Source organism: Amphiprion ocellaris, chromosome 22 (genome assembly GCF_022539595.1).
Source record: "Amphiprion ocellaris isolate individual 3 ecotype Okinawa chromosome 22, ASM2253959v1, whole genome shotgun sequence".
Taxonomy (NCBI): Eukaryota; Metazoa; Chordata; class Actinopteri; family Pomacentridae; genus Amphiprion; species Amphiprion ocellaris.
In genome coordinates this window covers 24398801-24415999 of record NC_072787.1, presented here as the reverse complement: position 1 = coordinate 24415999, position 17199 = coordinate 24398801, and the positions used below count along the sequence as shown (strand labels likewise).

Below are 17199 nucleotides of genomic sequence, written 5' to 3'. Positions count from 1 at the left end.
TTTTTTTTCTTCAAAATGTCATTATAAGTCATTAAAAGTAAGGTGTAAAGGACGATACACTGTGTCCTGGACCTTAGATTTAGCTAGAAATACAGATTAGATTAATCATAACATTAATTTATAGAGTAACTTTACCAGGAATATATAAATATGATATAAAATACTGCATTCTGTCTCTAATATTTGTCAAAAACCAAGTCGGCATCATTTACAAACTTCATTATAACAATTCAACTATTGATTTAATCCAAAACTGTGTTGTTTTCCAGTTAATATGTATAATGTTCAAATAGGTGTGGCAAGCAACAAATTAGCAGATCAAAAACCCTTGTTTCCTTCAAAATGTCATTAAAAATCAGTTAAAGTGAGATGCACTGACCTTGAATTTTGCTAGAAATAAAGATTAGATTAATCACATTATTCATTTATAAAGTAACTTACCCAGAAATATACATACACGATTTAAAATACAGTATTCTATCTGAAGTATTTGTCAGAAACCAAGTCAGGATCTGTAACATTTTTGCAGAATTCTGGCAGTTTGTCGATATCAGGATCAACATGTTAACAAGGCAGCTACATTTTTAGATATATTTCTGTGTCGATTTGGAATATTATCACAAAGCTTACAGAGATTTAAGTGAAAGTTTTAATGAAGCACATTGGCCTTTATAGTGGGTGGAACGGCTCCCAGCAGGCAAAACTAGTTGAACTATAACCCGCAACAGCCAGCAATGGACTGGAAATGTAGCTGTGTCTCTTTTTTTTTTTTTTTTTTTTTACATCATTTTATTAAGAAAATAAGTATAAAAATATAAATATAAAACAATATGACTCAGCATTCAGACAGCATGATTCCAGTGTATGACAGTTTCCTACAACATACACTTTCCATTACATGTTACACCTATATGATGAGATGAATTCACAGTTCGACAAATCAACTGCACCAACCATTCACATGAACATTGCTTGTCAAACAAAGATAGCAAATAGTATATAGGATGTCCATCATTAAAAACACTTTGTACATTTACAGTATTTAATGGAGTTGGCTGGAAAAGCCGCTTGACTCCTTCCCGATCCCCGCCCTAAACCCGGATCCGGTAACCATTAAACATCGATAGTATTACAATACTACTATCTCTCATCAATTACAAAACACATTGTCCACACCATTGTTCACAAAAAAATCCTAAAATTCAAAGGCATCTTTACTGATTATGACCAAAAAACAGTAAAACTTTTTGAGATTTGTACTGTATCTCCATTAACGAGAAAACTCGGTTCAAGTCTTGGGTTTTTCCGCTTCGCCGTCCACATGTGGGTTTTTGTGCATGTGTGAGAATCAAATAGACAACTAGTCAACTAGCGAGCTAGCTAGCGAACTAGACAGATAAACAGATAAGATAGCTTGATAGATAGGTAGACAGACGGTCAACTAGCTGGCCAACTAACTAACTAGACAAACAGGCTGTCTGGTTGGCTAGCTAGATCAACAGACAGAAAAGAAATAAGACTGCCATGGCTTCTTCTAGGTTTCTCGGTCAGGGCTCTTCCCTATGTACATTTCTGCCAGCTTTTTGAACTGTGGTCCCCAGTTGCTGAGATAATCATAATCCTGGTCCCCCTCAGTGGCGGCAGACTCCAGCGAACTGAGGGACTCCGCCAGCGACCCGCTGCCCTCGTACGCATACGTGGCCAGGGAGTCGTAGGGGGGCGCCGTGGGATCCGAATCGTTCTCCTGCAGCCTCCCGTTAATGAAGTCTCTGACGTCCGTGTTATCCTTTATCGGTGATGTCCTCCGAAAGGGAAACAGCATTTCGGGTATGATGTCCCTGCGCAGCTTGTTAGCATCCATCACCTCTGGGTTGCGCAGCGTTCCAATATCAAAGGCCTGCGTGTCCTCCTCTCCGCCCCCTTCATCGTTGTAACTGACAACGTTGTCTCTGACATCCTCTTTGGAGATGATCAGAGGCTCCTTCTTCCTCTGCCTCCTCAGGGCAGCAAACAGCACCACGATCACTACACAAAAAAACACAGCGGGAAAATGCAGAGAGAGTAAGCAGGCGCTGCATAAGACGTGTGCTTCCTAACATGTGTCATGCATTAAAGAGCGCAGGGGAGCAGCAGGCGCAGAGGGGAGACACATTTGCTAGCAGTGACAAATCCTCAACACTGCCTCAGGCATTCACCTCTTATTATTAAAGATTCGGTTGAAAAAGCTCCCACCCCCCCCTCCATGAATGGCACATTCACCGTAGTATGGTTGGAGGATCTCCATATGTCATCAAGATTGCAGAGCATCTCTTACTGGTGAATAGTTTGTTTGGAATTTCATTAATAAAAACTTGATTTGACCACAACTGTAGTCCAGAAATAACCATAGTATGTAGTTTATATGATCCAAATTGATGTAGCAAGCAACAAACACAGTGAAAACCCCAAAAACTACATCAAAAACCCTTGTTTTCTCCCAAATGACATTAAAAGTCAGTAAAAGTGAGTCCTGGACCTTCGATTTGCTAGAAATACAGATTAGATGAATCAGATTGCTGAATTCTGGCAGCTTGTCGATATCAGGATCAACATGTAAATGCTAACAAGACAGCTGGATTTGACATTTAATTGTGTATATTATCACATAGCTTAGTGAAGCAATTAGCCTAATGAAGTTTCAAAACTTGATTACAACTTGATTTGATCATTGCTGTAGTGCAGAAATAACTGCGTTGCTTCTCAGTTGACATTTCTGCTGTCCAAATAGGTGTAGCAAGCAATAAATTAGCAACCATTCAAGAAGAAAACTGACAGACAAAACTGAAAATACAAAGAAACTAGATCAAAAACCCTTGTTTTAATCCAAATGTCATTAATAGGCAGTTAAAATGAGATTCACTGACAGTCCTGGATCTTAGATTTAGATTTAAACCTGCTTTTCTTTCAAAAACAAGGACATTTCTAAGTGACCCTAAACATTTGAACGGCAGTGTAGGGTGTAAGCTGCCATATGTAGCTGTAGCTTTAAATAGCCACGCTTTTGATTTTAAAACAAATCCCACTTTACAGCACTTTCCCGAAGTCCACCTATATCTCATGGGTATTTCAATTGCTAAAGGTCAGTTAATGGAAATAATCTATTCTGCACTCAAGTGAGGCAGCCAAGGTTTTAACAAGTAGCCAGATGGACAGTATTTCTGTATGTATTTCTGATTAATTTCATGTTATCTTCATTAAAAAAAAAACTGATTTTCTTTCAAAGACGAGGACATTTCTAAGTGACCCCAATCTTTTGAACGGTAGTCTATATACATGACATAAAATACTGAATATCATCTCTGGAATTTGTCAGACTCAAGTCAGCCTCTTTAACATTTTTTTGCTGAATTCTGGCAGCTTGTCGATATCAGGATCCTCATATTAATGCTAACTTTTCTCCCCTTTGAACGACACATTCACTGTAGTGTGGTTGGAGAATCCTTTTTTTCCCCTCCACATCTCATCCCAAAATGAGCATGTTTCTAGAAAGTGGAAGTTTTTGAATAAACCTATAACTCCAGAAGCATAAAATCCTGCCTCACCTGTGCTCCTCTTGTCTTTTTTGTCCTCGCTGCAGGTACTATAGCCGCCTCCCACTTGGGTGTTAATTACAAACCTTTCGACACGGGTCGGCCGAGGGTGGGGGTGGCTGTTAAAAAGTTCTTTTACGAGCGCTCGCCTTCGCTGACCAATGTCATGCTTTTCAGACGGGCTGCAATGAGGTTCCATCCCAGCGCCCTGCCTATCGGAGTCAAGCGGAGGTGAATGAGACAGTCTGTCGGAGGGGTTTCAAGCGCGAAAAGGCGTCAGATAATGAGCAGATGTCGTGGTATTTTAGCTCGAGAGGAGAGCGGGAGTTTAACCTTCACTACACTCGATGCGTGAGAGGAGATCTGCCCACCACTAGAGTCAATCAAATAACACACCAAAGACAAGATCATGACAGGAGCTGCAATAAATACAATTTAAAAATCAAAAAAATTTGCTGCCGACTTCACTTTGTAGAGCCCAGATTAGAAAACAGGTGAGAATATTCAATGTGACATTGATTTCACCTTGACTTAGCCACAAACTAATGGGATCTCCTTCATTATGGGAAAATTTCAGGCTAAAAATGTTAAAATATTTCAAGTTTTAACAACTTTATTGTGCAGCTTTAAGTGAGGAATGAACCTTAAACTATAGTTTTCAGTGTTACGAAGATTGTTAGATCATCATTGTAACTGATGCTGCACTGCTAACCTGCTCTAGAAGAAGTTTAAGTCAGAGTTTTGGATTTCTATCGGTGTAAGAAGCACCTTGATTTTCTCCAAGAGATAGAAATTCTCAGATCTGTGACCCTAAATGAAGTAGTGCCATTAGAGCAGGAAAACCAAATGCGTCAGTTGGAGAAAATACATAAATATGCTTTAAAATGTTGTTCTGGTTTGCTTCCAAGTCAGTTTTGCACTGCTTCTACTGCAGCTAATAGAGCACAGATGAGGAAAAAAAGGAGTTAAATTCAATACAAGGACAGAAGTTAGTGCCTCTTTTCCAGTACATATTCATTAGTTGTTGACTTTAGTCGTATTCAGAGAATTCTATGTTGTTTTTCAGTCTGGGTAATGTGCTTGTCCAGGCAAAGGTAAAGTTCAATGACAGTTGAAGCCCATTACTTATTGATACGTCCTTGACCATAATCTGTTTCTGCTTTTTGCTGGGTAAATTGATAGGCGCTGCTCTTGTTGTTCCCTGTATGGTATTACATGCTGCCTCGGATCACGAGGAGGGCTGAAGTGGTGCTTTTGTGCATCAGGATGCAATGTTCGACCTACTTTCCCAGAGAAAGGCAGACCGTTCCGTTCAGTGAGTGTATTTTCTAATGAATGGGCGGCAGAACCGCTCTTGTATTTTCTGAGGGAGAACAGCCTGTAATCTGTCATTTATTGCTTTAATTACTTATGATTGCTTACAAGTTAAAAGAACCCAATAAGACCTTGTGTGGTTACAGCTTGTAAGGCAGATTTTTCAAAGATTTCTGATAGTACATCATTGGTAATATGACGAAGGTTCTTTATCCTATATTATGTGCATAGTGCCTAAGAAGGACATTCTGGTGGGTAGTTTGGTGTACAAAGCATCTAAGGTTTGCGTCTCGTCTTGTACCAAGAGTCAATGCAGTTGTCTTTAAGCCTTAGAGTAGGTTAGAAAAATCACTCTAAATGTCATAATCGTAATTTTTTAGCTCAATGACAAATGTTTACAAATGAATTTTCAACTTTCCCATGGTCCTTGAACTAAGCATGGTTGTAATTTGCAGTTCTGTCGGGAAAATTGATCAAATCTAAGCTTGAAATCAGACTATTTATTTGAAATGCTTCATTTTTTTGGCACCAAATAGTTTGCACAACCAGATTCTGCAAAAACAAACAAAAAAAAAAGAAAAAAGAACATTTCTGACACAAGTAATTTTCTGTTGTGCCATTGAGCACGGAGCAGATTGTTTTGCTAGACTGCATGCTGTGCTCACACAGCGCCCTAAGTCTGGAAACAAATTAGAGTGGTTGAGAGCAAAATAAAACACGCTTGAGCAATAAAATAAATACAGCGTGGTTTAAAAACAGGAGAGCAAGTTGTTGGAAGATACATTCAGCACAGTGAAACATCGTTGGAGAGTTGATGTGCAGAGAAATGTGAAAAAGCCACGTTTTTAACACAATATATACACTACCGTTCAAAACTTTGGGTTTAGATATGCCCTTATTTTTGAAAGAAAAGCAGTTTTTTTTTTTCAATGAAGTTAACATTAAATGAATCATAAATCCAGTCTAGACATTGTTAATGTGGTAAATGACTATTCTAGCTGGAAAAAGGTGATTTTTAATGGAATATCTCCATAGAGGTACAGAGGAACATTTCCAGCAACCATCACTCCTGTGTTCTAATGCTACATTGTGTTAGCTAATGGTGTTGAAAGGCTAATTGATGATTAGAAAATCCTTGTGCAGTTATGTTAGCACATGGATAAAAGTGTGAGTTTTCATGGAAAACATGACATTGTCTGGTTGACCCCAAACTTTTGAACAACAGTGTATATATTTTGATTTTAGTTTCTTGCAATGAATGTAAAATACAAAATCAAATTGGTCCAACTATTATTTTTGCCTTGATTTATGCCATTATACCAGTGTTATTCTGCAGAAAAAGGCATTTCCAAGTTTTCCCTACTTCTAGCCACAGTTCTGCTGCTTCCATAGACTTTATATTGCAGTGAAAAATGAGCCCACGGTGAGTAATAATATGACAGGAGCAAAAGATGCCCAGAAAGTGCTTGCGTTTCTCGGGATAAACTTTTTTTTTACCCATTGTTCTATGACACATCTCCGCTTCAGTTTTTTTTAGCTTTTTATCATTGATTTCTGCTCAACTCCCTTGTGTAGCAGACAGTCTCTTTAATCCATTATTATTATTATACATCTGCCATACGTTAGTGTGTTTGAGAGCCTACATCTTGTATCAACAAAAGGTAGTTTTAATCACTGTTTTAATATACTGAGATGCTAAAGCTGCTGCCAGCCAGCCAGAGGACGGCTGGCAGAGTGACATCTTTCCAGTAACATCTTATTGATCGTGCTGAGTCCAAGCTTTTAATCAATGCCCTATTTGTAATGTTAGAACTCGTAAGAACAGAGGTATTCACTACTTTTCCCCCCATGTGGGCACTCGAGCTGGTCCAGAGTGTCGACTTTTGCATCTTGAATCGGCTGTAGTGTGAAGCAAAAGACAGCGAGGCCTGCTTTAAGTGACGATTTTACAATTTTGTGCCTTTTTTTGTGCGTTTCATACACCCATACATAACGGTAGTATGCGGATTTAGATGTTTTTTAGCTGGCTTCAGTGCTGAAATGGTAAAAGAACAACAGATTCTGAGCCCGGCTGTGGTAGCCATGGTAATGAAGGTCAACGTGGAGTGGATGGATAACTAAACATGTGCACCGCTACTGTTTGTGTGACTTCAAGGTCAGGTAAATCTCTCTGTTGCAGAAACATCTCTGTTGATTTGATAGAACCGACCACTCAGTAAACCTCATCTCTGAGCAGCAACTCTGCAGTTATAGCTTAGCGACTCGGATCGGCGACCCTGAGTAGAAGCGTGAGCTGCAATAAGTGCAATATTACCTTTCTTAAAGGGTCTTTTTAAAATCATTTCCAAACCCAAAAAGAGAAGAGTGAAAGTGTCAGGGATGGATTGACTGGTCTATTTATTATATAAGCTACATAAGCTGCCAAGATCAGCAATACTGGCTACTGTTTGTCCACATCTGGCACCTTCACAGCTACATCTTTAGCTTATCGTGTGGTCTTGCCTTGTATATTGCAAAAAGTCTTAATGCCCCACACACTAGATAACCTATATGGAAATGATACTTTACTTTACATGCATTTTATATGACATTTTAATATCAAGCAGCCTAAGCAAAAACTGCAGCTTTATGTTTTGCTCAACAGTTAACCCTGAACATATTAAAAAATATGGGCAATAAAGCTTAAATCTAACAACCGTTTTACTTTCCAAGTTTTTTTTTCCTTACAATTTTGTTATACAGTTTGAAACTGGAGCCGACTAACAACCTCGCCATGCAAGAACTAGGCTACTCCTCATTTTGCTGTCTTCTGTAGGAGTCATGGACTAGTTAGGATGTTGGCTTTTTGGCCGTGAACATGGACCTTTAGTCTCATATTCAACTACATGGAGTCTGATTACATGAAAACCTGAAAATAAACATTTTTTTATTACATTTTCTACATTGTTTTCCACTATTTGACACAATTTCTGCATTTTGTTGCACTGCAAAAGCCCTTGATTGTAAAATTAGTGCTACTATTCCTTTTTCTCGATGTATCTACTCCTAATATATACATATTAATTAGATTTTCCCAAAATACTAATTAATATGCACTTCATTCACATGAAACCTGCTTAGTCTGTCTTCTACAGGAGTCATAGGCTGGTAATGTTGTCAGCTTTTTGGCCTTGAACATGGAGTTTTAGTCCCATATTTGACTACATAGAACCCTTTTACATGGACTCTGTTGAAATAAAAACCTGGACATAAAGACGGATACCATATTTCTACCATACTTTCTACATTGTTTTCCACCAGCTGATCAATTTCTGCATTTTGTTGCACTGCAAAGGCCCTTGATTGTAAAATTAGTGCCATTATTCCTTTATCTCGATGAACCAACTCCTAATATTTACATCAGGAGGCATGTATTAATTAAATTTTCTCAAATATCTAATTAATTTACACTTCATTCACGTGGTGCTTGGTCTGAGCTCCATATGCAAGCTTGACAGGCATAGCAACAGTAACTAAGGTCATCTGAATGTCTAAGAATAGAGGATCGATGCGGACGTGAGGCCAGTTTCTGCTTTTGCACCATGTGAACTGACTCAGTTGTTACTACGAGTGCTTCAACAGACATCGCCAGACGGGGTTCGGACACACATCGTCACACACACACACACACACACACACACACTCACACCGACGAGGCGACTCACTGAGGAGGATGATGACACAGAGCAGGATGGCCACCAGAGCTCCAGTTGTGAGGCCATCTGAGAAGGGCAGGACCTCGGGGTTGCACGACTGCATGTTGCCGCGGCTGTCGCAGGCGCACACCCGCACGATCAGCGTGCTGGTGCTGCTCTGGATGGGGTAGTCGTTGTCGGAGATCACCACGGGCAGGAAGTACATGCTCATCTCACGCCGGCTGAAGCCTCCCCTCCGAGTCAGGATGTTGGCAGTGTTATCTGAGGAGAGACGCAGATGAGCAAAAGCTTGTCAATGATGCGATGTTCCAGTTAGCTCAATGATCTCACATGAAAGAACTGGAGTGTTTGTTTCCTCGTCTCGTGACAGATAGCTGCTAATAACTCTGCAGGATCGTTTCAGAATCACTCAGAGGTGTGAATAGTCGTTTAAAGAAGACTAAGTGTATTAAGTCTCTGACTGTTTTGAGCGCTTTTACTCACTTGTGGGCTCATTTTTCACTGCAATATAAAGTCTTGCACCTCTACAGAAACAGCACAACCATAGCTAGAGGTAAAAATAACTGAAAATACATAGTCTGTGCAGTAAATCCTAAAAAAAAAAAAAAAAAACGGGAAAAAAGTAACATTTCCTTAATTTATTGTTCTGGAATTAATATGCACAACATTTTTCAGTGCCTACAGGTGTTACCTACACTGGAAAAAATATAGCGGTTCAATATATTATAGATATTTTACTACTCCCCTTGTCTACTATCTGCTGTGTGTAAACACTGCCTGCAGTTCAGTTTGGTAAGTCACTAAACTGTTTTTGATTTTAAGAAATGATTGTAAACTTAGGAGTTTTCTGACTGAATGGCACCACATATATGAGTAATTCAAGGACTGCCGGAAAAATCTAAATCTGACGATTGTATCCATTTTTACAGTTTGTGTCTCAGAAAAACCCACAAAATTTCAGTAAAATTGTTTTTCTGTACAATGAAACTGCATTAAACAGACGATTTATTTGCTGTCAGATGATTACCCTTTTTGCCTATACAAGAAAGTGAAGGAAATGGGAAGAAAACATCAGAAAATAAAACTTACACTACCGTTCAAAAGTTGGGGGTCACCCAGACAATTTCATGTTTTCCATGAAAACTCACAAAACTCACAAACACAATGTAGCATTAGAACACAGGAGTGATGGTTGCTGGAAATGTTCCTCTGTACCTCTATGGAGATATTCCATTAAAAATCTGCTGTTTCCAGCTAGAATAGTCATTTACCACATGAACAATGTGTAGATTGTATTTCTGATTAATTTAATGTTATCTTCATTGAAAAATAATGTTTTTCTTTCAAAAATACATTTCTAAGTGACCCCAGACTTTTGAACAGTAGTGTATGTCTGACAATAATGGTCTCTCGTCTATCACAAGACACAAAACAACGGTCTTCTAGGTGAACATTCAGTCTTGGGTTTGTAAATCCCACAGCGCCTTCTATATGATAATTTTGACATTCTTTCAAACTGGCTGCCTTTCCTACCACTCTACAGATGATGTTAACTTCTAAACTAAATTGTGTTCACCTCTAAAATGTTACTGCAAATGCAGTTTAGTTGCACAAAGATGTGATTTTGTAGAGACCGGGTTTGCTCATAATTGATGTAATTTTGGCCAATTTTGTAAAGACGACATACTTTTCAGTCCAGACGGAGAGTTTTGGGACTCAAAGGGTTATTAGTAACCACTTTATTTTGCTCGAAAACTATGTTTTTAAAAGTAAGTTCAAGCACAGCTTATTCTGTAATCACAACGTTGTCGTCATTCTAAACAATATTAGCATGCTGGTGCAAAACAAACTGAATTGTAGAGCTGTTTGTTAGAAGTGCTCTCAGGATGGACTTTTTGTGTTTCTATCAGTCTTTTTAGCTTTGTCTACGGCGATACTTTTTACTGAACTACTAGCATAAGTGAAAAGGGAATATACAAGTCAAGCATTTAAAGTCCTCCAACATGTTACTGCAAAAAGTTGCTCAGCTACCACTGCACTGAGTATTTCTTGTTTATTTTCTGCTGTATGACAGAAAAATGTGCCTGAATGTTAGCGTTCACAGTGACTTTACTGCACTGTGTAAGGAAGTCCCCAAACAATTAGAGCTCTTCAAGTAGCATAACTGGCCAGTGAAAAGACTGTAATCACACACTGTGTACTTATTATTCTTTTCTTTAAATATATATTTTTATTTATTGTATATATTCGATCCCAATTGTACTCTAGCCAAATCCCCCAGAACTAAACATTGAGGCTTTTAGCTTTCATTTTAATGTATTTACATTTGGTTTGCATTGGGAATTGCAGTTAAAATGCCACAAAAAATAGAATATCTCACCTTCCCTGTCGACGATGGTGAAATTTGGGTTGGTGGCACTTATACTGAAGACAAACTTGTGTCCAACGAGGGGTTCGTCTGTATCGACGGCACTTATTGTCTGAATCAGCTGCAAAGAAAAGAACAAAAAATGAGAACTAAGCATGAATAAACACAAGTCAACAGTATTTAAACAGCACATTTAAAACAGAAGACACTTTTCCTTAATGCAATCCATAAATATTAAGGTTTACACCCTATTTTTATCCAATAAAATAATACAGATTAACCTGACTAATTTAAATAATAAGGTTACAGTATTACATAATCTGTCAAATTACCTTCAATAATTAAGGTTTATATCCTACAAAATTAATCATGGAAAACCCAACGAATCCAAAGGTTTCCAATGCTTGACAGTATGGAAAGCTTGTAATCTGTTAGGCATGTAATGTAAAACACATGACTAGACTAATCTGCAATTAGTGAGAGTGTTTGGATAATTAATGGAATACAATTATAATCAAACATGGCTGGAGTGCGATTAACCTCCAACAGTACGTCTGTTTGTTCCATATATAATAAAAACTCCATGCACATGTCACAGTTCAATGTCATGGATAGAAATAGATATTATATTCCACTGTTCCACACTCGGTTTTGTGAAATTGTCCACAATTATCTCTTACCCCGTTGGCTCTTTGTGCATCATTTGAATGGATTCATGCAACCTCTATCTGCAGATAGGTGAGTAATGCAACGCTGTGCAGAAAATTATAACTTACAGCCGTGTGTGTCTATAAAACCACAATCTATGAGAATATACACATTTGCAAGGCTGTGATAGAGTTTGTCAGCTCAATAAATCTGACCGTGTGCTTCAATGGTAACAGTTCATACAACAAATCCTTAGAGAAGCATTAAATTAAATCACCTGTCCTGCTTTGACGTTCTCGCAGACGAACGTGTCGTAGGACATCGCGAACTCGGGTGCGTTGTCGTTGACGTCCAACACCTTGATGAACACAGGCACTCGAGTGGTCTGACGTGGATTGTCTAGAACAAATAAAGGACTGAGGTTAGTGATAAAAGTCACACATGAATTCGGTTTACTAGAGATATCGGAGCTTCTCTTACTTATTTCAGTGGCTACAACTGAGATGTTGTGCCACTTGGACATTTCTCTGTCCAGTGCTTTGAGCGTCGTGATTGTGCCGTTCACGGAGTCAATGTTGAACAGCCGCTCCAGATCTGTGTGCCGATCGATGGAGTATCTGCAACAATAATACAAGCTAATATCAACACCAATACATGAATATAGGGCTGCACAGTGGATTGGTGGTTAGCAAAACTATGTTCTAAGTGTTAATCTTCAGTATTAATCTACAATGTAGAACATAGTCCAAATAAATAAAAATCACTGAATGAGAAGGTGTGGTCAAACTTTTGACTGGTAGTGTTTGTGCCAGATGAAGGTCTAACACCAAAATTTTGCACTAAGAAATGTGTCTTTGCAAGTTAGACAGAATCCAGGGATCTGATTGAAACTTGAAGCTGTGTTTGCATTCTAATATCTCAGGAGCTATTAGAGATAAAAGCCTGGAATTTTCAGTGGTTTTCCTCATTATGCCATCAAATTGGAATTAGCAATGATACTACTTTTCTTCATTATACGGGGTGTCCATAAAGTCTCCTTACAATTTTAAGAATTTATTACAAAGGCGGTTGATAATATATCTTAACCAGATTTGTTTTAGTGTAATCAGTGTTTATTAAAGTTGGTAATCGCATTGGAATTGTGTGTTTCAGGTATCCTGTTGGTGAAAGAGGTACTGTTAAACAAATCTGGTTAAGATATCTTATCAACTGCCTTTGTAATAAATTCTTAAAATTCTAGGGGGCTTTATGGACACCCTGTACTTCCATTAGAACCATTAGAATCTCCAAAACTCTGTTCTACTTGGATCAAACCATCTACTAATGCTTTTGCTTTGGTGGTACAACTTGTCATACCTACTCAATCCAAGTTCAAGAACATTTATTACATATTTAAAGTATTCTATATGTTTTCTTTTATATTGTTGTGACTTGCAACTACATATGGTTCAGAAAATATCACTAGTTGACTTCAGCATGATCAATTTTTTTTCTAAATGTGAACTCAAAGATGCGACTTTTCATGATGGCTTCAATTTATTTTCATATTTCAAGTCTTCCATCATCAGAGATTATTTAATCTACTTGTTCAATATTGCAGATTCTGAATCAATGACATGATTGGAAATAACAGTGAAAATGCCCTGCTTTTATCATAAGTAACTCCAGAGATATTGTCATTCAAACAGTCTCAAATTTCATGAAAAAAAGTAAGCAATTGTTGTGCCACTCTATTTCAGAAAGTACTTTATATATCAAGCTAAAAAATCACACATATCCTTATTAATCTCCGTATTTTATGCTATTAAAATTTCAGGCCAATCAGAGATGGTTGAGCAGAAATTCAGCTAAAAATTTGATGATTTGAGATGGAGGATGTGAACTAAAGTGCAGCTCTGATTTGTTCTGCTTGCACAGATCTGTCAGCTTAAGACAAACACGCTAAAGTCCTTCTTTACTTCAAACAAGAACATGTGTCACACATCGCATTTCCTCAGAGAAAATGTATTCTGTTGCTCTCCTTTGTCAGAAGATGACACATCTCTCCCCGAGCCCGCTCATTTATCATAGTCACCTTTCATATCCGAGCCCCCCAAAATTTGAATATGCAACACAATACGCCATGTGGCATGGGCCGAGAGTGGCGCATCTCCATGTCAGAGACGGGCAGGCGCCATATGTGTGCGACGGCGCTGAGCTGTGTGAGTCGATACAGCAAATTAGGCTCTTTCACTTTGACTTTGCGCCGTGCCACAGAGGGCTTACATAATTCGAGGAGAAATAAACAGTGTCTGTATTCACTTCACAGGGCCGCCGCCATCTTCCGCTGGGAAATCACCAGGAGGGACCCATGAATAATATTCTTTTCTTCCATCCTACACCCCTCCTCCCCCCACACCCCTCTACTCTGACTCCCACCCTGACACATGTCTGGGCTGATGGGTTAGATTTAACCAAGTGGGCACATTTTCATCCATAAAGACTGATAAGAGGAGACTTTCCAGCATGTGTTGCTTGTTTTGGTATTGATTTTTAAACTAGTATAATTAAAGCTGGAACAATGAGTGTTTAAAACAATCAAGCTGCTACTATAAAAGCATTACACCCACTTGGGTTCGCTGAGGAATTGTTCGCTAAACAGGACCATTGATTAATTTCTGAGTTCCTGCTGCTTAATTTCCCAATGAAAGTGAATTTGGGGAAGCGTGTTTGGCGTTTTTCCAGTCGGTGTCTCTTTGCTGCGTACTTGACTGGCTTGTTGTCGGCGTCGGGGTCCCTGGCTGACACCACGCCGACGAAGCTGCCGGCGGCGGTGTCCTCGTGCACCTCGATGATGTAAGGGTTCCTGGTGAAAACGGGCGGCTCGTCCACGTCCTCCACCGTCACTTTGACCGTGGCGTAGTCTTTGAATTGCAGACCGTGGATGAACCTGGCATCCAAGTATGTGTTCTTCACCTCCACTCTGAACTCGTAGTCCCTCTTACTTTCGTAATCCAGAGCCTGGAGATGAAAGAGCGTCAGAAGTCAAGCTGTAGACTTTTCAACAAAAATAAAAAGAAATACAGTCCGCCTCTGGGATTTTGATAGGCAACTCATCGTATTTCATTCGTCTGCCTTTATCTTATTCATACTCTAAATTCCAAGTTAGAAATCCAAGTGAGGAATACTGATCTGGAAGATCTTAGGGGAAAACTAAAAATAGGTTCCAACAAAGGACTCTTTTATATTATTCATTTTACAGGCTTAGGGTATCTGATTTTACACCACGGTTCAAAAAATACATTCTGTCATATCTTTCTAACATGAATAAACGTTATCAAGGGGCTTCTCTAATCTAAAACTCTACTTTTATGTCTTTCTACTGAAGTTAAATGTTCTTTCTTATAATTGGGGAGAGAGAGGGGGATTTTTACATGTCAAGGAGAGACGAAAAGACAGAAAAAGTTGAAAATATACATTGGACTTTATTCAAACCGTGATGCAGGTTTTTATAGTGTTTGAACAGTGAAGGAAGCAAATGAGCTGAATCTTGAGCTTTAGAATCATTTCTCATACATACGTAATGGAAATGTGTTTTGCCTAAAGTGTTTCCATTAGCCACTTCTTGAAATCAGGAAGGCAGCTGTTTGTTTCGAAGCTTATCACAAGAAGTGTTTTGTCTGATTGCACAGCCATTATCAGCCCAGTAATAGATGCATGAATGCTAACAGTGGCTATGTTTGTTGCTTTTTGCAGATTGCAAAGAGTCATGTTGTAACGTACGCACAAATGTAACCAGCCGGAAGCACGAAATGGCATCAGGAGCAAAAGTGAGGTACCTTTTTGATTATGATGACTCCTTCTTGTGTGGTTTGGTCAGTGATGATGTTGAATATGTCATGACCGCCGACAATGCTGTACTCCATCTCAGCGTTATGCCCAACATCCGGATCATCGGCCTTAATGCGTCCGATGGCGCCTCCGATATCCGTAGACTCCACGGCAGTCACTCGGAAGGAATCTGACAGCAAGGGAGGGAAATTTATTGCTTTATCACAACCAAAAGTTCATCACAAATCAATACACCGTAGACAGAAATGCAGTCTTACGGTTAGCAAAGCGTGGCGGACTGTCGTTGACGTCCGAGAGGGTGATGCTGACAGTCGTGGTCCCTGAAAGCCCCCCCATCTGTCCGGCCATGTCTTTGGCCTGGATCACCACCTGGTAGTTTTCTTTCAGTTCTCTGTCCATGCCAGGTAGGGCTGTCTTAATGGTGCCTGGAAACCAAAAAAGAAATAAATGAAAGAAATTAAAATCTTGCCTTGCTTTGAAGGAAAACTTGGGCTTACTGAAAATGAGATAAGAGTGAGTTCATGCGTCTGTGTCCGCTCATGTTTCCTAAAAAATTGCATTTACGTGCCTCTAATTTAGTTTGCCAAATATGTTTTGGAGGGAAATCTAATTGCTGCCCGGATTATGTTGCCTGGCAATGTTGTTCTGGTGTCAGAAGTGCTACATTTATGTGCTGCATGCGAGTCATATGATCTGCATCGGATGGTGGCTGAGTGAAGAGTAGTCATTTCTGAGTCTTGTGTTTGGTTTAAACCACAAAAGCATGTTGAATAAAGCAAAAATATAGCATAATTTTGGTTAATCTGTCTCATATTTCATGTTACTTTCGACTTTTTTCAATTGAAACCCTAAAAATATCATTTGTTGCTTCAGTTTGTGGTTAGTTAAAGGGTCTCTGAACAGAATTAGCAACTTTTAAGCTGCTTGGAGCCCAGCTGTTGTTGGATCACTGTTTCTCAAATGTCACTGGCCTTTAATTTCTTTTCCACATGATACAAAAACTAATGAAATGTGTAAATAAAGCAGTTGGTGGGATGTATCTTTAACAGAGCTGAGCTGGCTCTGGCTCTGTGTAATGTGCAGTAACTGCTCAGAGATGAAATTGACATTGATCATCCTATCTTACATCTCGGTATGATGGCAAATCAGCCCACCTCCCAAGACGTCATCTATTATTTCTGTCCAATTTTAGACATGCTGTTATTAAATTGTGGGAATTATGGCTTTGGAAGGGTTTGTCTTTTTCAGCTTTTGATTCACAGACAAAACAGATTCTTCTTTAATAAGTGGCTTCTTCTACGATAAGAACGCTTCAAGAACCAGCCTTGTTACACTTCATATAACGGTGAAAGATCAGTAGCAGAATTTTAAATACAGATAGCTAGTTTAATATCATCCATCCGAGCAGTGCAAAGAAACCTGTTTGCCAGACATTTGAATCTGCATCCGAGGGATCCTCCTGGGTTCGGCTTACCGTTTTCCGAGTCCACAGAGAAATAGGGTTGTCCCTGCAGGATGCTGTATACGAGCTTGGCGCTGTTCCCATATGTTTGATCATCGGCATCAGTGGCAGTTACTGTGACAACAGATGTACCTGCAAAAACAACATGCAAAGTCAATTTTAATTGACTGTGATGCCGCACGTATTGAGTCCAAGATGCGAGCGAGCAGCAGAGTCGATATTTTTTTGGTTCGCTTTCCATTTGTATGGAAAACATTCGCTGTGAGCAGGTTTCAGCATCGCAATGACTCACACTGACAACTTTTCTTGCCC

At 39.1% G+C, this 17199-nt stretch overlaps 1 protein-coding gene across 1 annotated transcript in view; it reads right to left on the bottom strand.

Annotated features, from left to right (window-relative positions):
• Window positions 1-263: 263 nt before the first annotated feature.
• The window catches only part of cdh10a (cadherin 10, type 2a (T2-cadherin)), a 33156-nt gene continuing 16220 nt past the window's right edge, over window positions 264-17199 (bottom strand). The window contains exons 4-12 of the mRNA XM_023286352.3: window positions 16900-17019; window positions 15683-15850; window positions 15413-15594; window positions 14341-14594; window positions 12075-12211; window positions 11872-11993; window positions 10959-11067; window positions 8588-8839; window positions 264-2025 (exon numbers count right to left, since the gene is read on the bottom strand). Of these exons, the coding sequence (XP_023142120.2) occupies window positions 1535-2025; window positions 8588-8839; window positions 10959-11067; window positions 11872-11993; window positions 12075-12211; window positions 14341-14594; window positions 15413-15594; window positions 15683-15850; window positions 16900-17019 (1835 nt within the window). The 3' untranslated portion in view covers window positions 264-1534. The remainder of the gene's footprint in view (window positions 2026-8587; window positions 8840-10958; window positions 11068-11871; window positions 11994-12074; window positions 12212-14340; window positions 14595-15412; window positions 15595-15682; window positions 15851-16899; window positions 17020-17199) is intronic.